The sequence below is a fragment of the Caenorhabditis briggsae genome, assembly GCF_000004555.2.
Source record: "Caenorhabditis briggsae complete genome, chrII, whole genome shotgun sequence".
Taxonomy (NCBI): Eukaryota; Metazoa; Nematoda; class Chromadorea; order Rhabditida; family Rhabditidae; genus Caenorhabditis; species Caenorhabditis briggsae.
In genome coordinates this window covers 8,184,152-8,206,592 of record NC_013486.2, presented here as the reverse complement: position 1 = coordinate 8,206,592, position 22,441 = coordinate 8,184,152, and the positions used below count along the sequence as shown (strand labels likewise).

The window sequence follows — 22,441 nt, the reverse complement described above, 5'->3', positions numbered from 1 at the left end:
TCCTTTTCTTAAAATTCGAAATTCTTGCACTTTTCAATCATCTTCAATGATTGGTTATAAAAAATCAGCATCTCTTTTGGGATTTTTTTCCCAAAAATTTGTGAAATTATTCCTCGAAAACTGAGCTTCCCACGATTACCAAGTCCTTCTACATTTTGATACACACACTATTTTCGTTGATTTTTTCATCTGAGTTCAAACCAACTTTCTCTACTTTTCATGCTAATCAATAGAGACTCCAGCGATTCATGATCACTTCTTCTGAAGACGTCATTTTGGTTTTTTTTGAAAGATCAGAAGACATGGAAAATGAACCAGCAAAAGTTGAGATTTCTTCCTCTATTGAAATACGATATCGGATGGAGCAGCAAGTTTTTTTGGTGGAGTTTGTTGTTTGAATTATTCAAAGTACGATTGAAAAGGAATAAAATACGAGGAAAAATGACGAAGACAAAAATATGGTGAAAAGGAAGAAGAAAAGTGAGAGAAGTTGGAGTTAAGGTGTGACAAAAGACATCCGGGATGACTTTTCAGTAAAATAAATTTGATCAACATGGACTTGTGTGATAGAAATCTAGAGGAACCGAAAAGAAGGCTTTGTAGAAATGGAAAAATGTAGAAACTGATTTTAAAAAATGTCTGGAATAGAAACGCTTGTGCCACTGAAATACAGAATAGTATTTGTCATCTTTTATTGAGGAACGCTAGGATTATCATATTTTTGCACCCAGATGCTCTTTCAGTTCCGTTTAACCCATACCAGTAAAGTTGGAGTTTCCATAATCCCGACTGCTAAATTTCTTAAAATGGAAGATGACAGGAATGTCAGGGTTTCTGAACTCAAAAAATTTTGAAAAAAAAAATCTGAAATTTGTCAATCCTAAAAAAATAATATCGCTTTTTTTTATCCAGCACAGTTAGTATGTCACAAAACCTGTATTATTCCATGATACCTCTGAAGTGCTCTTCTATTACAGGGGCCTTTTAATTACTAAGTGCTCTTCTATTTTACCGGACATTTTTATCAATAATTTTCATCAGCAAATTCGGTAAATTATCTTTCAAAATGCATAAAAGTCTATCAATCTCACTAAAAGTGAGCAAGTTTTTGAGAAGGAAAGAGTTCTTCAAAAATTTCTGGAATATTTTTCGCTGGAAAACGTACCGAAATTTTTAACTACAAATAACATATTTTGATGAGGGCTCTTCTATTACAGGGGTACTTCTATTGATAGGGCCCTTCTAATACAGGGTTTACGGTATTTATTACAAGAAGCTTTTTTATAAAATAGAAATACTGTCATATGATATAAATGTTGTTCCGTAGCTTTCAACAAATATCAAGAGCTACATTTTGCAAATAATGAACAGTTCTATGAAGTTAGAAATCCCTTATCAAAGAACACCGCCTAAATAAGGGTGGTCTATATTTCAGTGAACACAACCTAAAGTTCGAGATTCTTAGAACCGAAAATCAAAATACCAGTCATAAATAAAAAACAACGGTAATTGTAGTTTGAGAAAGGAAAGAAAGCTCTTTTAAAGGCTTTTCCAAATGCGATCCAGAGAACTTCAGAAAAAAAAACCAAAAGAGGAATCGCTTGATGTATTCCGGATCTCTCGACTAGAGTTACGTTTTCCTGATCTGCTCACCGGAACTTTGGAACGCTGGTCAAAAATCAATTGCAAAAAAAAGAAGAAAGGTATCAGGATACTAATAAAAAATGAGAAATGTGTGGGCTGTTCAGCCAGTTACAAGCATTGATACGTGATAACACATAAATTGTTGAAGAGTCTTCCACTGGAATCCAATGGACTCTTTTTTCTTTTTTCTCTCACAAAACTCAACCGATCGGGGGCACCTGTTCTCATCTTATCGTTACATCTTCCCTTCAGGCGGGATTTATGACAAATCACTGATAAATCACCGACTCAAAATCCTGAACTTTCACGAATGACATGGAAAGAATGTTTTGACAAATGAGCGTGTTCTCTCAGTAATTTCTCAAAGAATTCGTTTTGGTTTCTGGGTTTTCAAACCAAACCCATCACTCTGTTTTTGGAGAAAAGATGACATTTTAAGTTTAGAAAAAAACAAAGCAAAAAGAGAAAAGTGACATTCGGAATTTTGCAAAAAGATTTGCAGGAACTGAAAAAATCAAGAAAAATCTTTTTTGAAAAATACTGAGTCACTAAAATTGGCAATTAGAACTGGAGAATTCTATATTATTATTATCTGCTTTTTGTCAGTCATTGACTATCGTCAAAATTCTGGAAACTGACTTTATAGATAGAGAACTTAAAATATTAATTATGTTTTTCCTAGAAAATGTGCAAAATTATTCATGAACAAGGAGAAATCGTGATCACAAAAATAAAAAAAATTAGAAGAAGACTTTCTTCGGAATTCTAAAAACAGAGAAAAAAGAATAAAGATCCTGCAATAAAGCTAATCAATGCAATCTAAAATACTGATTAGCTCGTCTGGATTCAAACTAAAAACTCTTCGATCTTCAAACATCAAGTCGTATCGTTGGTTTGAATAATACCGTAAAACCTGTAATAGTAGGGTCCACGAACTTTTAACTTTGAGCTAATTTTTCTTGGTTTCTGTTAAAGATATTAAAAAACGGCCAACGGATAAATTGTTTATCAACATGTCAGAAGTGAGTTGACTTTGATATCTCGCATAGGAGGAAAGAGCTTCTATTAGAGGTTTACGATAAATGATTCTGAGAAAACCATTTCTAATATTGAATTTGTTTTTCAAAAACAAAATGAATCCGTTCCCGGGAGGATTATGATTATTTTCCAGGTGGTGTAAAAGGATCTCTAGAGAAGTATGGATACATTTTGAAAATTGAAAATAAATAGTTATGTACATGAAAACAAGGTTCTCGAAACATCAGGCTCTATTAATGTCCAAAATACGAAGACAGGCGAAAAATGATATCTATGGTCAAAAATTCGATTCCAACCAGAAAACTAAAAATTTTGGCTCTTTTGTTGAAATTTAAAGAAATTTGACTCAGATGCATACATGAAGGATTTTTGTAAATGTGGGGTTTTATAGTCAAATTTGAGCTAATTTTTCTTATGAAAGATACCAAAAATGTATCAAGTTATCAGTATTTGTAATATTATAAGAATGATTATTTATCAGTTGACAATTTTGTTTGTATCTTTGACAGGAACCGAGATAAACTGGCTGAAAATTAAAAATTAGGCGGTCCTCCTATTACAGGGTTAACGGTGTTCCATTTCTGAGCTATGGTGCACTTCTGATGACTTATACTTTTATGAATATTTGTTTTCTTCAGATCATATGTAAAATTATAAACTGGTTAGTCACACTCCTGGAATACCAATAAATTTAATTTTCCCTATTACCAACTTTGTTATAGTTTGATTTATTACCCAGTATATATTTTCCATCGAATTCATATATTCGACAAAACAATAAAAGAACGTGCAGCACGAAAATATTTTCGATTTACCTGCTCCGATGATTGTAGTAACACTTCCTTGGGAATTCAAATGGCATTTCTGTAGATAATAGAAATAGAGATGGCAATTGAATATGTCAGAAGATTGGTAAGAAAAAGAAGTAGAAAGAATGAGAACGAAGTGTTCATTCACACCTGATTATTTTCATTCCCTGAATTGTGAAAAAAACAACAACAAGTTTGAAATTCTCTCGTCACTAAAACAAACTAAGAAAAGAAAAGTTTCAAAGCGACAAAAAAGGAAAAAGAAATTGAATCTGTTTTTTTCGGGGCAAAGGAAAGAGCTTGAAATAATCCAATAAATCGGTCAGAAGGCTTCGGCAAAAAACAATTTTCTCTCAATTTGAGACTCATTCCTTTGGTATTTTTTATTTCATCTGGTTCCAAGTTGTTCCAAGATTTTTATTCCACATCCTCATCTTCTTATACCTTTCCAGACAAAAAATTGGGTGAATGGGCCACTGCCAATAAAGTTTTACAAATGGAATTAGATGTGTTTTTCTTCTTCGTTTGTTGGTGAAAAAGCATGTGGGAAAACAAGAAGAAGAACTGATGGGGAGGACGTTTGAACGAGAAAAATAAAACAACGGAACGCTAATTACCCAAATTGACATATTATTATGCAGGAAAAAAGTTTTTTTTTGCTTTGTCCATGGGCTCTAACTTTTGAATATCGCAAGTCGTGTGGTTTGTGAAAAAGGACGGGTTATTTTAGTTTTGCAGAAATCAAATTTGATTTTTATTGTAACTTTTGGAGACGAATATGAGTATAAGCTGCACCAAGAAAGTTGATAGAGCTCTTTGGTATTGAAAAAATTTGTAGTGTCAGGATGCGATCGAATTATTCCATTTTTTGAATTTCCCAGGGTCCCTACTGATAAGTCCACATCTTTCATGTAACATTATTCAACTTATTACATTTGATAAGATCAACTTTTTTTTTGGTATACCGTCTAGACTTTTCAATTTCGTCCAATAGAGGTAGTACAGATCATATGGAGGATGTTCATTACTGTCTATTCTAGTCGTTATGAGTTAGCTAACGAGCGACGACGTCATCTCAGACAATAGAGAAGATCCATGAAGGAATAGAACACAACGTGTGAGAAGGAACAAACAAGAAAGAGTCGGAGATCTCCAGCTGATTCAGATTGATATGGAGAGATGAAAAAATGGGGAAAGTTCCTTATGAAATTGAATTTGACTAGTTCATAAATTAGGTTCTTACAATCTGATTGCTGAGAACGGTTTAATTTCATTGCCTAAACAGGCAGTAAATTTTCAAAACAACGCATATTTTTTAGAAAACTTTAAAAGTACTCACTTGTTATTATCGATGTCGGTATTTGTCGTTGTTGCCACGATGGCGACTGATGATGGTGGTGCCGGAAATATGGTAACATGTTCGGAAAACCCCACTTGTTTCATGAGTAGGAGTATAAGGAAGACAGGAAGGAAGCGACGGGAATTAACTAGACGATGGACCGATGGACGACGGCGACGGGAGAAAAGGAAGACATGTGTGAGCGGGAGCAGCAACCTTCGAAACTCCACCCTCTGAGCCGCGGACGAGCCGGAAGAAAACGTGCTGTGCAGGACGACGAAAGCACAGGGAAAAAGACGAATCATGATTGAGGTACTCACTCGTCTCCTCCCCCCAAAAGCATGACACACAAAAACTTGTTTTGACTATTTATGTACGTCTTCGTCTATTTTCTTGTCAAGTTTTCAATTAAAGCCCCGCCTCCAAACGACAGTAGTTTTTCTTCCTATTTCGTTGCAGCTCGATGGAGCGTTTGAGACCCAATAAAAATGAAATCGAGAAAAATCTAAAGTAACTTTGACATCAGACGAGTGCGCACGATGCGGTAATCCCTTCATGAAGAATGCCCTTCTAGGGTTACTTTTTTTTGTTTCCCAGAGTCAAAAGTTGGACTTTGCGTCGTGCAAGAATGGAAACTAGATACGGAGAAGGATTAGGATCAGAAAGAAAAACGAGGAGTTCCCTATGTGGGAACATAGTAGATTGCTGGGTCTAATTACTTCTTCCTTTTCTTTTTTTTTCTTCCGTGAGAAAAAAAACGAGTAGAAACTTTTGAAGATGAATTTTTGTTAGAAAAAGAAACAAGCATGGAAAACAAATTAACAACAGAACAAGAACAATTCCAAAAATTAACAAAAAATTTAGGAGGAGGCTCTGAATGTTTCCAGCATGTCCACTTCCAAAGGATGCGTCTCTCCAGGAATAATCAACGAATGTAATGGTTCTCCCATCTCCATCTCGCTCATTTCCGTCAGACTGCAATACACGATCTTCTGATTGTCCCATCCGACTCTCGCCAATCCAACCACCATCGTATTCTCGTCGTAGGCACACTCTTCTCCCTTTGCTTTTCGTCGCTCACAGATGGTTAACAGCTGGCTCGCTGCCTCTGAACACTTTTGATACCTGGCAGGCTCGAAGATCTTTCGTCCGCGCATCATGTTCTCCACAGTTTGTTCTTTGGTTTTAATGTCCAACAAGCACAAGGTATGCATTCCACGCTGACGATTCAAAGCGATTTTGTCATAATAGCTTTCTGGTTGCCACTCGTCAGTCCACATTACAATTGAAACAGTCTCTCCGAAATTGTAGAGTTGCAGTCCACAGCATCCGACGGCGTTCATAATTGAAGCATTGTGAATGATACGAATCTGCAAATTCTTCGTGAGGACTTTCGAAAAAATTTTAAGACTATTTCCAAAAGGAATCAAGTGTCATCTCGAATTACCGGAATATTTTGTTGCTTAGCACGAAGAACAAGATCAGCATGAGTAGTAGCTCCAAATGGATCTCCGACAACGAGAAGAGCGACGTCTTCTTTATCGGCTCCTTTTAAGATTGCATCAGATTCTTGCTCTACGATCGTTCGATCCGCTTCAATCACTTCTCTTCCGTAAAACTTCTCGAGATTCGTTTTATCGAGTCCGTAACACAGAATACTTGTGTAGGCTTCAAGATGAACGCGTGCGCAGTTTCTGGAAGGATATTAGTTTTAAAAGAGATCGGAATACTAGGATTTACTTGACGATGTTCAGTCCCTTGACAGTGATGTCTTCCACGTCACCGAGACCCAATCCAATCAAGTAGAAAACCATCTTAACAATTCGTTTGCAATTGGGATTACGATCCAGTTCGGAGGTAATTCGAAGGATTTTACCAAAGACAATTTCAAAATAGACGCTTTAAAAATTTGATTTATTTCAAGTGAAGTAAAAAGAATAGGTACCCATTAATAAATAAACACTAAAGCTGACATGAAGCACAAGGGAATTTTACAGAGATCGTTTCCTAAGAAAAAAAATAAGTTTTAATTACAAAAGGTATAAAAAATCATTCCGTTTTCTGTTTCCCAATCCAAACATAATGGTTCATAATTTGCTTGAGAATTATCGAATTGGTGATAAGGAAGAGACACGAAGCGAGGAACATCAGGAAAAATGTGTCATGTCCTTCAAATTCGAAGAGGTAAGCGGTGAGAAGCCAAATTCCTTGAGTGCCAAACCACGCGCCTATCAGAGTGAGGGCTCGTTTTCGAGACATCTGAAGATACTTGATTCTTTTAAAGCAATCAGATAAAATTTCTCACCATGATTTTGTGAGCCAACAACGGAAGCAGTACAATGTACCAAACAAAGTATTGGCTTGTGCAAACTTTGTTGTAAGTGACGAAGGCAAATGTGGTTATGAACCAGCAGAACGGTAGATCATGATAATGCTTGAATGCGAAGACGACCGTCAGCATAAGTTGAGGGATGAAGGCTCCAAGTCCAATAATTTGAGAAATTACTGGTTCCGCTTCATAGATGTACAGCGGGTAAAAATAGGGAGAGAAGTTATGAGCCAAATCCCTTCGTTTAATGTGGTAAATAAGGTACTCGTCGAGAAAGAGTTGTCCATAAATTAAATAGAAAAATAACACGACTAATCCGTACGAAATCAGAGTTACCTGGAAACAAGATCGTCTCAAATATAGAAATTCTTACAAAGAACGTACCAGAACGTAAGCAAAACCTCTCCAATTTGTCAACAAGCTTTTCAATTTTGCTACGAAGCCTTTTTGAGCACCGAATGATGAAAGACTCAAGAACACGCATGGCAGATAGATCAACGGATAAATCTTCAACTGGATTGCCAAGGCTCCATGAACAAGTGCTGCCGACATCCAATGTCCTTTTTGAAGAAGTAGAATGTTCAGTAGAACAACAGCAGAAACGATAGACTCTGCATTTCCTCTTGCCGAAATTACAGCTGTTAAGGGATTGGCAAGCCAGTACATAACTACATTCATCGTCTGGTCGCCTTCCATCTCATCCCGAGCTTCCTCATCTTTCGTCTCATTCAAATCTTTCTCCATGATTTTGAAATATAGAAACGCAACGAGAATGTCGAAAACGCAAAAGAGGATTTTTCCAAAGTCTGGAAAAATGACAACCGGAAGAAGGATCCATGCTAACGCAGGTGTATAGCGGTAAGTGGCTCTATCGAACGGGCTTCCACCATTTGAAACGTGCTTTGCGGCATCAGAAAACACATGATAATCGATATCAGTGAAGTTGACCTGAAATTCAATAAGTTTTTAGCAGTTCTAGTTCGTCGAAGAATCGCCTTGAACAGATAATCATGAATGTGTGCGTAGAGAACAAGCGTTATTCTTGCGACGAAGGCGACTAATAATATCTGAAATACCGTTAGTGAACATTGTGGCTTGTATAAATATGTCTTACCCTATTTCTTGAAAAAGTTTCATTTTTCACAAATCCCTGAACACATTGCATTTGCTGGTGGAGCTTGACACCAAAAAAAATTGAAAATTGGAAAAAATGTGGAGAAAAGAGAGTAATGCAAAGACGCTCAATTGACAAAAAAATTTTGGAGGGATGTTTAAATTTAGTAACGAGGACAGGTTCTTGTGTTTCTTGAAGTCGAACATTCGAACATTCGAAGAATGCGTTCTTTGATTCAATTCATCAAGCACAAAAACCCGAAGTTTTTATAACATGTTCTCAGTTTTCTCTTTCTCAGTTTCGTGGTTATCCATCTCATTTTTCCAGCAATTAGTTTGCGAGCTTGAGAAAACAATAACTTCCTAATGTTAGTCATGAGGATTTTCCAGGGGACACAAGTTATGCAATTCTGTTGTTTTCCTCGAATACTACATCGAGACGCAGACAAATTTCAAAATCATCAAAAAGTCCAAATAAAAGAGTAGTCAAGACGCAGAGAATTTTCTGACACTCGCTTTCTACCCCCGGTTTCTCTGCCACTCCCGGTCTTTCATACTATTCGCAAAACTTTAATCTGCGACTCTGGACATTTAGGCACTATCTCATCGGTTTGTTTCGTCGGTTTTCTGCATCACAACTTCATTCCTTTCCATAAATTGAAAAATATTTCATTTTTCTTCGTTCCCCATACACAGTTCCGTTTTTATCACCCGAATTGTCCAGTTGAACCGTATGCCCTTTCACGAAGAGAGTCAATAAGGGAAGAAGACATAGAGAGATAGGCAGTCAGTGAAACCGATAATCGCTGTGAGACCCTACTTGTGTAATTTGAAAATCACCTCTTCTTTTCGATACTGTCCATACACTTATTGATTACTGTAGTTCACCTGATACCTTTTCCAGAATCTGAATCCAGATATGAACTCCTTTGATGGTTTTGAAGCAACCGAATCAGGTATAGAGCAACCTCAACCTTTTGTAATATTTGTAATTTTTCAGGATCATCAAGCCTTTTGGATATTCTCATCCAGGCAGAAGATCACAGTGACGAAATAGATCCATTGGATGCAATTGGAAATATAGGAGATGTTGTTCTTGGTCAACTATCTGGAGCTATTGCTTCTGGAGAAGATGTTATGCAGAATGCTCTGAAGATGTTTCAAGAAGCAATGTCATACACGAAGTCAAAGCCACCAATATCAAAACGTAAGAGGGCTTCACAAAACAATGATTATGAAATTTGGGTAGAATTAAAACCCGGAATGATTTGAAAAACAGAAGTATTGAATTAGACGCCTCATATTCTGAAACAGCACAGCAATCCTCTCACAAATAAAAATATCTACAGTAATCTATGATTACGTTTTTTTTTCAGAAATTCGTAAGAATGACTTCGGAGCATCTTTTCCGTCGCTTCCCACACTTACGCCAATCCAAGCCGAGTTGACCGCTAAAGAATTTCATCAAAGTGACCGAAGAGCTGGATTCTCACCACGAACAAAAGTCGACGTCGATTGTCCTGAATTCTTCCTAAACGGTCAAAAAACAAGTACACAATTTAAACTGCTTCACGAAAAACTTGAAAAAGAAAGAAGTCAACAATTTGATGATCTAGTCAGCAAGGATGTCGAACGCCTTCTGAGCGCCGCCAGTAAAATTTATGGGCCCAGAGAATGGACGAAAGAAGAGAAAATGGAGTTTTCTTCCTACTGTAGAAACTTAAGAAGTGGGACTTTGAGTGATGACGATAAGAAGAATCTTGAGAATTTCTATTGTAAAGCTTACCACGAGAGTTTGACTGGATCAAGTATTAATCAAGAATCTGTAAAAAAGACCAAAATAGAATCCAAGAAAGACGAAGATGGAATTGAGCAAGCCTTTGACTTACAGACCACACTGGATGCTGTTCAAATGAATAACCATGATCCCAGAATGAAATACGAAAAAGAGAAAGAGTTCCGGTATGCAGCTAACACCATTTTCACCGAAGTTTTCGAAGCCCGAATGAATAACGAATTTTCTAAAGTAGGAGAAAATGGAGTTGTGGGAGATCTGCGATTTTTGACTAAAAAGTTGAACGAGTTGATGGGTGATGAAAACAAACAATGGATGCCTACAGAAGTATCGCAATTGAGACGGTACCTGGACAAGTTCCGAGAGAAGATGCATTTCACAATTGTGCAAACCAAGGAACTCGGGAATTTTCTCCGAAAAGTTTTCGGCAGACTGGAGCAGTACGAAATTGAACGAGGTTCTTGTTGTTATTGTTGTATTAGGCAAACAAATTTTAGTTTCCAGAAAACGACACGGTTTTGCAAGAGAAGAGAAAGTACTGGCAAGAATACAGAAAGACACATGTTCCTGTCAGAAAAGGTTTCAGATAAAAACTATTTTCCACTAAATTCGAACCGAAATTTCAGAGCGAGAACCCAGGGCACACCCAGTGAGACCATATAACAGAAGTAATGTTAATACGAAAGAAGAAACTCTCGAAGCAAGAAAAAATCGGAAAGCTGCCTATCTTCGCCAATGGAGACTTGGTATTCAAGGGATCTGCAATTAGTTTTAAAACATGACACATTCCTTTCAGATCAAAAAGAAAAGAAGCTCTACGGGACCACGTTGGAAACATTGACGAATTTCCAATAATAGAAAAGATCTACCCACGAAGTTGATAAATGTATTATACTAATACTATTTCGCAAGCATCTCAAAACTTAAAAAAATTACCTTCCTACTAATTATGAAAAATTTGCATTTTAATTGTTTATAAATCATTTATTTTACCTTGAGTTCATGGTTTAGTGTTTTGAGAATATCCATATTTGTCAATTCTGTTTCCACATACTACCCTGCAATTGCGTTGAGTTAAGAAAACTGTAATTTGAAAAACCGCTTCTTTTACACTAGCATCGCGCAAAGCTGCCAAAAGGCGCATCTCTCGTGCGCTTGCGCGCTTTTTTTCGGCCGAGCGTACGTTTCTTGTTGCCTGAAAGCTTATTTTCCACCTGGTTTTTAAATGGTTTGTTTGGAAAGCTTGTCCAACCTAATATCTCAAAGATGAATTCAATATCAGTTTCTTGATTTTTTATATTTCAGGTAAAATGGGCCACGGAGAAGAGCCGTTAACCGCGACGTATAAAACTCAAAGACCTCCATGGATCGGTCTCTGGAGCGACCGTGAATAGTAAGTTTCAGACTTAAATTCAAGACAACGCATTGAAGGATATTTTTTCAATCGTCCTGTATTTTTCAGCAAGGGACGCCCAGATTGGTGGAAGGAGCCAGGACTCGAAGATTCAGTTACCCGCTCCGGAAAACTTCGTCTCTATAGAGCTCGTTTCCGCGAGGAAGATCCAGATTGGTATGATCCAAAGGTATTTGTTTATCGTTTAGAAAAAAAACGAAAAATATATCACTAACAGGTGAAAGATGGAGAATCGCTCGCTGGACCATTTGGACTTGACTCCAAGAAGAACAAGAACCTCACCAAGAAGGGAGATCAGCCAGGAGATCTTGCTGACTTCCAAAACAAAGTTTACGAAGGATCGCATCAATTCAAATCCATTGCTGAAAAGTTCGGACTCAGCAAGGAACATCCAGGACTGGATGTCAGCCCAACTATGAATGATTTGATCAAAAGTATGATACATACCTAACTATAAATATCACAATAAGATTTATTTTTCAGCTCCAAAGGGTCAATTGGGAAGAAATGCAGTTCTCACCAACTCTTGGTATCACTTCGGCCCACGATTCTTCGATACTCCACTCAACGAGGGAGCATTCTGGAAGGGACTTGCTGCCGCTAAATATGCCGGAATTTTGTGTAAGTTTTTCAAATCAAATATTTTCAAAAAATCTTATATTTCAAGTGGCTCCATACACCATTCTCGAGATCCGTGCTCTTAACACTGTCTCTGTTGCCGAATTCTCGCCAAGGACATATTTGAAGGTTTTTTTTTTCACAAACTTAGGATTGTCCATCTAACAAGCTCGTATTTTTCTACATTCGATAAATTCGATCTTTTCAGAGATATCTTCAACTTGCTCCATTCCCATTGGCCGTCGCTTTCGCATGGGGTTTCACTCTGTCAGCTGCCGCCACTATCCGTAATAAGGATGATGTCAACAATCATTGGTTCGCCAGTGCCGCTGTTGGATCGACCGTTGCCACAATGAGTAAGTTTTTAGCTTTTTTGATTCTTCAGCACGCATAACTTTTTCAAAGTTAATGCAATTCTTACCATCCCCTGCAAAGTTTCTTATAATCTGATTGTTTTCAGAGAGCAATGTGGCACTTGGAACATCCGCTGCTATCTTCACTGCCATCCTCGGAGCCTTCTGGCAGTATCAACGACACTCCGAGACTGGACTCCAAGGAATGACCGCCCATCCACAGTCGTCTGGAATCTGGGGAGGACCACTTCTCTGGCAAAAGATGCAACTCGGAGATTCCGACGTTCCAAAGACACGATACTGATTCATTATTTTCTGTTTCGAATTTAGTCTCGATTCAATCATGTATAAGATATTTAGTTTTCGAAAAAGACGGCAATTAGTAACGCCTTTCGTTTCCAAATTTTTTTTTGCACTTTTTCAAATACAATTCTGTGGTTACGAAAGGTGTGAACCCATGTTCTCTTGTTGTCCTGTTGTCCATTCGCGAGGGAAGCTAAGACGCAGCAACAACAACACACTAATCGATTGTTTCACACGGGCTCGGTGTGTGAGCTGGCTCTGTTGTCCGGGTAACAAGAGAAAGAGGGTGGAAGGAAGGAGCTTTTTGGGCAAAGGGGAGCAAGAAAGAAAGAATAAGCGTCTTGGCGCACACCGACACATTCACTCACTCATAATTCTAAACTCGATGAAGTCGTCGAGATTTCTTCTGCTCCTGTTAGGAGTACTCCTTTTGATTCCTTCGTCGGAACAGATGGTTCAATGCAGATATACAAAAAATCTGACTAACAGAGCAGATGGTGAGTCGGAGACTGTCTGGAAACGATGAGAAGGGGTACCGAAAATCAATTAAATAACTTTCAAAAAGAAAATTTATATCTCCATAGATTTCACAAAATATGGGGGTTCGTTGGAAAAAAGATTACAAAAATTCAAAGTTTCCAAAAAGATCTTTGCTCCTTTTTGATCAGAATCACTTCGATCGAACTTTGATGTTATTTATTTCAGACATGAGAAATATTGAATTTTTATAAGTGATTCATGTTTTTATTCTGGTACCGAAGATTACGAAGGTCCCACAGTGAAAATACCGTAACTTAAAAACATGTCCATTTTCCTGATTTTGATTTTCGTGTGCTCTTAGTCAGTTTTTTCACTATCGAAAGTTTTCATTTCCGACTTTTTTTTGGGTAAAAATAACAGAAAATTCGACTAAAAGTGTAGTGAAAAACGAGAAAACAAATCTGAAAGAACATTTTTTAGGTTATTGTAGTTGTCGTTGAGGGACCATCGGACACGGTCATCGGTCTTTTCTCTTCCACATTTCCATTTTTTTGTACCAAAGTAATAGCTAACCTAGGTTACAATCGTAAATGAGATAAGCGGAAACGAGGATAAAACCAGTTTGAAAAAATTGTATAAGTTCATTGACCTTGTGTTAAAATAATATTTCTTTTTATCATGATTCCAATTACTAGGTGGCGATGAGCATTGTCTCTTCTACTACTTGCTCAATCGAGAATTCGAAGATTCTGGAAGTGTACACACTCTCAGCACGTTTCCTCCAAAATCCGATGAAATGAAGATTACGGTATCCTTACTCATATCCTACTTTCTTTCACTATAACCTCTGTTTCAGATCGAAAACGTACTCGTTAAATATGTAGAACTTGTAAAAGGATCCAGCTATCAATTCAATGTATTTGGGGATATTTACTTGGTAATTCAGTTCATGACACCAAATTTAAACTTGCATTTTTTTATAGAACTGGAAAGATGAACGTCTAAAGTGGGACAAAAAGGGCGAATTTGAGAACTACGATCACTTGTACATCTTCAATTCGAGTGCAATTTGGGCACCTCATGTTATTGATCATACGTGAGTCATTGGGATTTTTGGGTCACAAGGGTGAAATCAGGTTATTTTGAGGGGGAGAGGAGGGAGAAAACTAAAATCTAAAATTATAGGTTGAGGGAGATTCGAAAGATAATTATCGAGGCATAATAATAGTGTTGGAGTCTGCCTAGTAGAATAAAATTAAAAACTCTCGGAGCCAGTTTTCCAATCAACTTCTTTACTAAAATCTAGTCAAGAAAAACTGGGTGGCGGCTTTTTTGCTAATATATTTCTGTGATAGGTAAGATTCGGCGATCTAGCGGTTCTTGAAGTTTCTGGGTGGCTGAGCTTATTTCCTAAAGAACGGAGAAACTGATCCACGGCGGCCGGGCATCGGCTGACCGCGGGCACTGTTTCTGATAACTTTATCTACCATTCACAATCATCAATCAACTAATAAATCAGAATTAAAGTCTGACCTTGACTCTCTGGAAACAATTCCAGACTATGTGCTGATGGCGGATGCTCCTATTCTGTTGATGACATTGATATCTATGACGATGGAACAGTCTACGCTAGAATCCAGTTCAAGTACCAAGCGAGTTGTGCAGTAGACTATAGAAAGTAGGTCAACCTCTCATCTTTCAATTGATCTCCTTTTTTCTCAGATTCCCCGAAGAAGATGATAGTTGCTGTATCTTCTTCACTGCATTTGAGCCCAACGTTTTGAAAACGAAATTTGAAATTGAAGGAAAAGCAAAAGAGAAACTAAATAGACCTGTCTATGCGCAAAAGGTTTATGAAAAAGAAGAGAGATTGAGTGAGGTTGCACAGGAACATTCTCCATGGGTAGTGGTTGAGAGATCTATAAGTGTGTCTCATCTTGGAGGATTGGAGACTTTGGAAGTTCTTCAAGTTTGTGTGAAAGCGGAAAAACAAATGAGTACTGTAAGAGTTGCTCTTTTGTTCCCTGTTACATTGGCGACTTATGTTATGCTGGTAAGACATTCAAACAGATCGAACAATTCAAACAGACAAAACAAAATGATATATTATTCAGGCATCTCCACTTTTCGGGGACCTTCGTACTCAAATTTTCGTGAAACTTTTCACTCTTCACGTCCAAACCCTCTGCTTCCTTTACCTATGCACCATCACCCCATTGAATGGTTTCCTTGGAGTACGACCTAGAATTTGTGAGTTTTTAGATAAAGATTTCATTGTTTTTCATAAAACCTTTTTTCAGATATCTTCTATGAAATCGTATTTACCATCAGTTTCTGTAGTATTCTGGTTACTCTGGTTGTAATGGCTCTCAGTCGTGTCAAACGAAACGTCCCCCCATCTCATCGACTCTTCCTATCTGCCAAATTGGTTGGTCCAGGATTCAAAGAAAATTTTACATTAAATCTCTCCTTCTCAGATTAATCGCGTTGTCTGCTGCATTGAACCAGAGAGAACCGATGCTTATCACCGATTCGTCGAAGAGGAAACCAATCCCGAGGCACGTCCGACAAGTGAGGTAAATGATTCGGTGATTAGACGTGGTGCTGAGGTAGATGAGACGGAATATTTGGAAGAAGAGAAATTTAATTTCAGCTGGACTACACTCAAGACTGGCGTCACATCTATTTGGCTCTTAACAACATGTTCTCGGCTCTCATGTTCTCCGTCTTCCTCTTCATGACCTTCTTGGAGTTTTTCTAAATTTTACAGTGATTTTGGTTCCCTGAATACTCTCTTAAATCATCAGAAAATCTGTAATTTAATGACATCAGAAACGGAGAAATGCCAATTCCATTCGGATTGAAAAATTTTGATTTTCCCAAGCACAAATCCGTAAAACCTGTGATAGAAGGGCCCCCTTATTGTCAACTTTGTGCCAATTATTCTTTGTACCTATGAAGAATATCAGAAAGTGGTTAACTGACAAATTGTTCGTCACAAATATCAGTTAGGCATTTTTTGATACTTCTTATAGGAACCTAGATAAATTCGACCAAATTGTACAGTTTGGATGTCCTTATATTACAGGTGTTTCGTTTTTTTCAAGTATTTTATATTACAACGAAAAATTATTTGTCTTCTCTGAAAGTTTCTAAAATCAAACAAAAATTTTTTTTGTCTGAAAATTTTCCCAACTCAAAGTTATATACAAAAAGTTAAAAGTATCCCCAAATCGTAATATTCTCCTGGTCTCAAGTTTTTGTACCTTCTGTCACTTTCCATTGTTCCACCGACTCTCTCCCGTTGTGATACCAATCGGTTCCGTTTTCCCCCATTTTCTTTTCGGTCCATCCTTTCCGTCTTTTCTCGTATAAAATCTTTTTCGAATAAAGACCATCTACACTTTTCCTCTTCATTCCACAAAACGACATCCGTACTCCTTATCTCTAGTTCTTATCCAGTCCTCTCTGTTGTCTCTTCATCTCATGCACTCTCTCGCCGATTCGCCGAAAACTTGAAAACTTAACGAAATGATCTCAATAAAAGGAGAGAAACGAGGTAGCCATCGACGAGTCTCTGCTTTTTCTCGGAACTAGCTGAGTCAGTTTTGGAATCTCTTCGTTTTTACAATAGAAAATTTACAGAGATGTCAGTAAAAATCGCTTGCTATGTGACCGCTTCGGTCACCGTCGCCACCCTGATGGTGTGCTTCATGACCATGTCTACCATCTACTCGGAAGTTGATGGATTCAGAGAGCAACTCGACACTGAGATGAACGTCTTCAGAGTAAGATATATTGATTTCGAGATATTCATTCTAATTTCGATTCTCTTTTAGCAATCCACAAACGGATTGTGGAAGGATATTGTTGTGATTGGAAGAAACAGCAAGCGTGTTCGCCGTCAGTATGAAGAAACCAACGCCACCCCAACCCCACACGCTGATGGATCCCCATCTGCTCCACCAGGTCAACCACCAGCAGTTCCACCAGTCTTCAACCAACCAAAGACTCCAAATGGAGCCAATGGGAATGGACCAACCTGCAACTGCAATGCTGACAACAAGTGCCCAGCTGGACCATCTGGACCAAAGGGAACCCCAGGAGTTCCAGGACTCGACGGAGTTCCAGGACTTGACGGAATCCCAGGAGTTGGAGCTGAAGATATTGCCCCACAACGCGAATCTGTCGGATGCTTCACTTGCCCACAAGGACCAGTTGGACCACCAGGAGCTCTCGGAAGACCAGGACCACGTGGACTTCCGGGACCAAAGGGACAAAATGGAAATCCAGGAAGAGATGGACAACCAGGACATCCAGGAGAGCAAGGATCCTCTGGACCAATCGGAAAGATCGGAGAACCAGGACCACCAGGAGAGAAAGGACGCGACGCTGAACATCCAATCGGAAGACCAGGACCAAAGGGACCAAAGGGAGACCAAGGACCACCAGGACCACCAGGACAGAATGGACTTCACGGACCACCAGGAGAGCCAGGACCAGTTGGACCAGAAGGACCAACTGGAAAGCAAGGACGTCAAGGGCCAGACGGAACTTCGGGAGAGACTGGACCAGATGGAAGACCAGGAAAGGATGCTGAATATTGCCACTGCCCAGATAGAGCTCCACCATCAGAGGCTGTCAACGGAAACCGCGGATACAGAAACTTCTAGATTCTTTATTCAAAAGTTTTTTGTTGCTAATAAATACATTGATATTAAATTTGTTCTCAAGGAAACTTTTATTCAGAACGGATAGATCAATCAAAGCAATCAGTGACCTTAATGTAGAGAGTGAACTTTCCATCGTCTCCTTTTTCCTCCGAATTAGCAACTTTATCGAAATCGCGATGAACTTCGGTGTAGACGTTCGATGGGTTTGGGGTGGATGACACTGTTGGCTTGAGGATGTTCAGATTCTCATACACAGTTGATGGAGTTTTCACTGGAGTTATTGGCTTTTGGTGATGGTTACCATCTCCAAGTTGTTGACTCAACTCGTTCAAATTGAGCATGGATCTCTCCTTACGAGCCATATTGTCCTCACAGAGACGATCAATATGGGTCATTGTTACGGGACTTTTCATTGACAAATTGGTAGAAGATGACGTCGCAGATGAAGCCGATAAATAGGATGATTGATCGACCTGAATTATTTTAATATAATATGTATAATCTGGACAGTTTACCGAAGTGGAACTTGCAGAAACAATCGGAACATTTCCAAATGAGGCGATGGTCGTCGGTACGACTCCTTGAACATTGATCAATGAACTACGAGCAGAGAGAGTAGAACGGTCCTCCGTATCTGCCAAATCACGAATGTACACTGCAAAATCTTATTATAGGTTACCCTAAACCACGGGGAAAACCTTTGTAAGACATATCGAAGCTTTTGTTACTAGGAACATTCTTGAAAAAGTGATTGAACGTGCTTATGATGTCATTTGGAGAACTATGACCGGTCTCAAACCTTACTATTTTCAGATTCAGAAACGACTAAAAGGTACCTCATTTCTTTTACGAGTGTCCATTGAGTATCGAGTTTTCTGTTTGTCAGAAGAGGTTGAGTAGGCAATACAGACATTTTAGTGCTGAGGGTATTACTGACTGATGGTCCACGTATGCCTCGTGTCTCATTAAATTACGTTTGAGAAATTACAGATGACCTAGTTTTACATTGACGTGTGCATCAACCATAAATATTACCACGTTCTCAACGAACAATGAGTCTGAAAATGGCACTAGGTAGCAATGGAAAAAGAAGCATTCGCAGTGGTATCGGTAATCAAATTGTTTGTTTTCCGGCCATCTCAATTCTTTTCAGGCAACGCTGCAGGTGACAACAACAAGGAGTTAGCACTGGGAATCAAGCAAAACTACGAAGAAAGTTGTCTGAATCTTCAAATGGCGGAGCGACAGACGGTCGTCGGAAGAGATATCCCTTCCAATGAAAACCGTTACTTTGGAGGTCTTATTGGAAACAAGGAGATTTTCGTGATGACAATGATCGCCGTGGCGTTGTATTTGATTGAGGGAGAGCATGCTAAAGTAGGTCGAAAAGAAAAGAAAACAGAAACACAAACCGAATTTCAGTTGGTATGTACCGCTCTGACTTCCGTACCACCAGCGATTTTTTCGTATCGAGTGCTGATGAATCCAAAGAGTTCGAAAGATGGATATGTGAGTTTTTTGACTGAATTCTCTCGTTTCTCAAAAAAAAAAACAATTCAAGCACTCGATCCTCTTCTACTGGACCATCTATGGTCTTCTAGCTGTATTCGATCAATTCGTTGGCTCTCCCCAAGGGTACAATCTCATCAAAGGAGGTCTTCTTGGAGCTGTCTTCCTCCATGCATTCCGATCCAACCCACACGCGATTCCTCCGTCCTGGAACATTCCGGATCCGGCTACTGTCGAAATGCTTACTTCTATCTTCACTCGTTATGATTCCAACGGATATGCTCAGCAGACGACCTCATCTGGATTTGATCCCAGGTCTCCAACAATTACTCATTTTTCTGATGATGACGAATCTGAATACATGCCCATGAGCTCTTCAGTTCTGGAACAAGAACCAGTGGATGTTAGCACTGCGTGCAGTTTCATTCCATCAGTTTCCATGCAAACCACCCAAACTGTTTCTCCTGAATTCGTTTACGAAACTGCCGCTCCAAAAACAACACCAATCGTTGATGATAACGCTGAACCGAATTCCACGATGCGAGTCCATTATAAAGCACAAAACCAATACGAATCAATGTCGGCAATGACTGTGACTTGTGGTGGAGCACCGGATATTGTCACAGTTCCTTCGGATCGAATCGTCTTCAAACATGATATTCGAGTGACCCAAATTCAAGTCACTAATGTTTCTCCTCTTCATCTCATGTTTGCTCTGAAGGTGAGTCTAAAAACGAGGAAATTTTTAAAAATTAAAATTTCAGACAAATGCTGACACCCATCTTGTTGCTGCTCCAACCACAGGAGTTCTTTTGAGTGGTCAGAGTATGCGGATGAGAGTTGGTGTTACAGATGGTTTCTTCAAAACTTGTGCCGATCCAGGGAAATCGATTGATAAGGTACTTGGAGTTTCAGAGATTTGAAAAAAAAACGAACATTTTTCAGCTTGCCATCGACTATACATCGATTCCACAAAACTGTGCTTCCGAAAATCTCAAATTTTCGCACGACTTTTTCCAAACGCACAATCGTCGTCGCCACGCCATTCGTGTCTTCTATCAATGATCCTTTTTTTCAATATCATGTAAACCAAATTTTTTTGAAATTCCCTCTTCTCCGTTCACTAATTCTGTCTCCATGCTTTGTTTTGATTTGTAACATAAAAGTTTAATTTTATAAACTGGTATTTGTAAAGTGCAGGAAAGATTTTGGGCCTGGTCTAAAGGGCGAAACTAACTACCAATAAACAGTTCAGATAAATAGACTTCACAAGTTGTACAGTAATCCAGGAAAACATATTTTTTATTTATCTTCAAAAGCGTTGACACCATACTTGTAACGGGCCGGACCGGGCTTTTTTCCGAACTTCGGAGGCCCGGCCCGGCCCGGCGGGCCCGTCATTTCACAAGTTTTGAAAAGTTCCAAAAACACATGAGTTGACACTGAACAATCATTTTTTCTGCAAACTCTTGACAATAACAGCTCAGCGGGTGACTCATTTCCGATAACACACAACACAAACATCTATTTAGTAAAAGCCCCGTATGAAAAAATGACAAAAAGGTGTCAAAATTCGAGTTGGATATACAAATAATCGGAGAGCACCGCCAGAGCTTCCGAGCCAGAGCAAGGGGAAGAGAAGGCAATCGGATATGTGGCATTTTCGGGCGGTGCCTAGTGGAGAAGTCCGTCCAAAATAAATATCGGGAGAAGAAAGCACAACGAAAAAAAAGCAGATATCTTTGGGAAGAGTGTCGGGGAAAAAGGCGATGTGTGTGGTGTGTGGAAGGGGTGCAACTTTTCTTTCTCACTCACTTTCATCGCCTCCTCTTCTCCGTAATAGAATTCAAAGAAGATGTGCGAAACTTGTCATTCATTCATTTTGTGCTCTCTTCTCTCTTCGTCAAATCATTCAAGAAGGCTGTCGTCGTCGACGCCCTCTTCTCCACGTCTCCTTCTTCTTCTTTTCTTCTGTCTGTCTTGATTCAAGAGGCGTGAGAAGGAAGGAGTAGGGTCCAACGGATTCTTGGGAACAAGTTTACTCTCCAGTCAGTAACCACCAAATACCCTCCTCTTATTCTTCCCTAAGGGGATATTTGAGCTTCTTAATTTGGGGGTCTAGGCTCTTTCCAAAAACGAGGTGTCCCAATTGAATATTCATCATTCTCTTGCGATTCGGAATTAATATTCCAGTTCTTTCTCTATCTCCTTCTTTCCAATTCTGTTTTTTCTCATTCTTGTCTCCTCCATCTTCTTCATTTTCCTGTTTTGCCTGGTTTGGGGTATCTGAGTTCATCTTTTTACACAACTGATGATAGGATTATATCTTCAGATTGTTCCCTAATCTCCTGTTGATAGTTTTTAGGTGTAATATCTTGTTTTTTCCAAAAAGTCGGATAAAATTGATGGTTTTTTATCAATATCATTGGTTACCAAGTTTACAGTATGCTCTATTCAAAATTATAGAAAGTATTACTTTTCAAAATTTATATCAGTTTACTTTAAAAGTCTACTGAAACAGGAACAATTATTGAGATTAGTTTCCGCCGACGGTTTCGATGAAAAGTCAGTGAACAAAACCGATATTGTGTTCCTAGGACTTTGATTTTCAAATATAAAAATATTTTAATTCATAAATACATCACTCTTCGAGTTTCTTGTACCTAGTGGACAGTTTGAAAATTTTATTTGTTTTCAAAAAATTTCGACTCATTTACTTTTGAAAATCGATACTGAACAATCATTGCACTAGACAGTCTGCTCGAAATCTGTATAAAACACTTTTCAATAAAAAATAGCTTTGATTTTTTGTACAATATCCGATAAGGCCACATGATGAGCTATTTGACGAAAATCAAGTTTTTACGACTTGAGCGAACATTTGAGTTCGGGATTCAATAAACTTAAGAAAAAACAGATTTCCCCAAATCTTGCCACTTTTGTCCTGGCACGCTGACTACCAGATAAGAGCTAAAATCAGAAAACAAACTAATCTGATCCTAAAAAAGTACCAAATCTTTTTCA

The 22,441-nt window shown here is 38.6% G+C and overlaps 8 protein-coding genes across 8 annotated transcripts; 5 read left to right on the top strand and 3 right to left on the bottom strand.

Annotated features, from left to right (window-relative positions):
- Nucleotides 1-5,690: 5,690 nt before the first annotated feature.
- Nucleotides 5,691-6,644, bottom strand: CBG02918 (the record flags this gene model as incomplete). The annotated part of the gene is made up of 3 exons (XM_002631088.2): nt 5,691-6,200; nt 6,278-6,524; nt 6,571-6,644. 3 exons carry the CDS (start codon nt 6,642-6,644, stop codon nt 5,691-5,693), a joined length of 831 nt encoding a protein of 276 aa, XP_002631134.2.
- A 235-nt stretch (nt 6,645-6,879) lies between these two features.
- Nucleotides 6,880-8,324, bottom strand: CBG02919 (the record flags this gene model as incomplete). The annotated part of the gene is made up of 5 exons (XM_045242351.1): nt 6,880-7,089; nt 7,136-7,495; nt 7,544-8,107; nt 8,191-8,226; nt 8,274-8,324. The coding sequence occupies 5 exons, from the start codon at nt 8,322-8,324 to the stop codon at nt 6,880-6,882; spliced, it is 1,221 nt and encodes a 406-aa protein (XP_045092166.1).
- Nucleotides 8,325-9,191: 867 nt separating this feature from the next.
- Nucleotides 9,192-10,922, top strand: CBG02920 (the record flags this gene model as incomplete). Its single annotated transcript, XM_002631090.1, has 6 exons — nt 9,192-9,228; nt 9,273-9,479; nt 9,649-10,524; nt 10,572-10,646; nt 10,694-10,813; nt 10,864-10,922. 6 exons carry the CDS (start codon nt 9,192-9,194, stop codon nt 10,920-10,922), a joined length of 1,374 nt encoding a protein of 457 aa, XP_002631136.1.
- Nucleotides 10,923-11,377: 455 nt separating this feature from the next.
- Nucleotides 11,378-12,756, top strand: CBG02921 (the record flags this gene model as incomplete). Its single annotated transcript, XM_002631091.1, has 7 exons — nt 11,378-11,460; nt 11,530-11,650; nt 11,699-11,915; nt 11,965-12,102; nt 12,149-12,228; nt 12,308-12,455; nt 12,560-12,756. The coding sequence occupies 7 exons, from the start codon at nt 11,378-11,380 to the stop codon at nt 12,754-12,756; spliced, it is 984 nt and encodes a 327-aa protein (XP_002631137.1).
- Nucleotides 12,757-13,140: 384 nt separating this feature from the next.
- Cbr-lgc-20 lies at nt 13,141-15,996 on the top strand (the record flags this gene model as incomplete). The annotated part of the gene is made up of 10 exons (XM_002631092.2): nt 13,141-13,252; nt 13,931-14,043; nt 14,092-14,172; nt 14,219-14,331; nt 14,794-14,913; nt 14,958-15,288; nt 15,350-15,485; nt 15,536-15,663; nt 15,713-15,844; nt 15,889-15,996. 10 exons carry the CDS (start codon nt 13,141-13,143, stop codon nt 15,994-15,996), a joined length of 1,374 nt encoding a protein of 457 aa, XP_002631138.2.
- Nucleotides 15,997-16,882: 886 nt separating this feature from the next.
- On the top strand, nt 16,883-17,908 carry Cbr-sqt-1 (the record flags this gene model as incomplete). The annotated part of the gene is made up of 2 exons (XM_002631093.1): nt 16,883-17,023; nt 17,075-17,908. 2 exons carry the CDS (start codon nt 16,883-16,885, stop codon nt 17,906-17,908), a joined length of 975 nt encoding a protein of 324 aa, XP_002631139.1.
- Nucleotides 17,909-17,994: 86 nt separating this feature from the next.
- On the bottom strand, nt 17,995-18,619 carry CBG02924 (the record flags this gene model as incomplete). The annotated part of the gene is made up of 3 exons (XM_002631094.1): nt 17,995-18,381; nt 18,424-18,563; nt 18,607-18,619. The coding sequence occupies 3 exons, from the start codon at nt 18,617-18,619 to the stop codon at nt 17,995-17,997; spliced, it is 540 nt and encodes a 179-aa protein (XP_002631140.1).
- Nucleotides 18,620-18,972: 353 nt separating this feature from the next.
- Nucleotides 18,973-20,482, top strand: CBG02925 (the record flags this gene model as incomplete). The annotated part of the gene is made up of 5 exons (XM_045242350.1): nt 18,973-19,018; nt 19,062-19,417; nt 19,470-20,138; nt 20,182-20,316; nt 20,363-20,482. 5 exons carry the CDS (start codon nt 18,973-18,975, stop codon nt 20,480-20,482), a joined length of 1,326 nt encoding a protein of 441 aa, XP_045092165.1.
- Nucleotides 20,483-22,441: the final 1,959 nt, after the last annotated feature.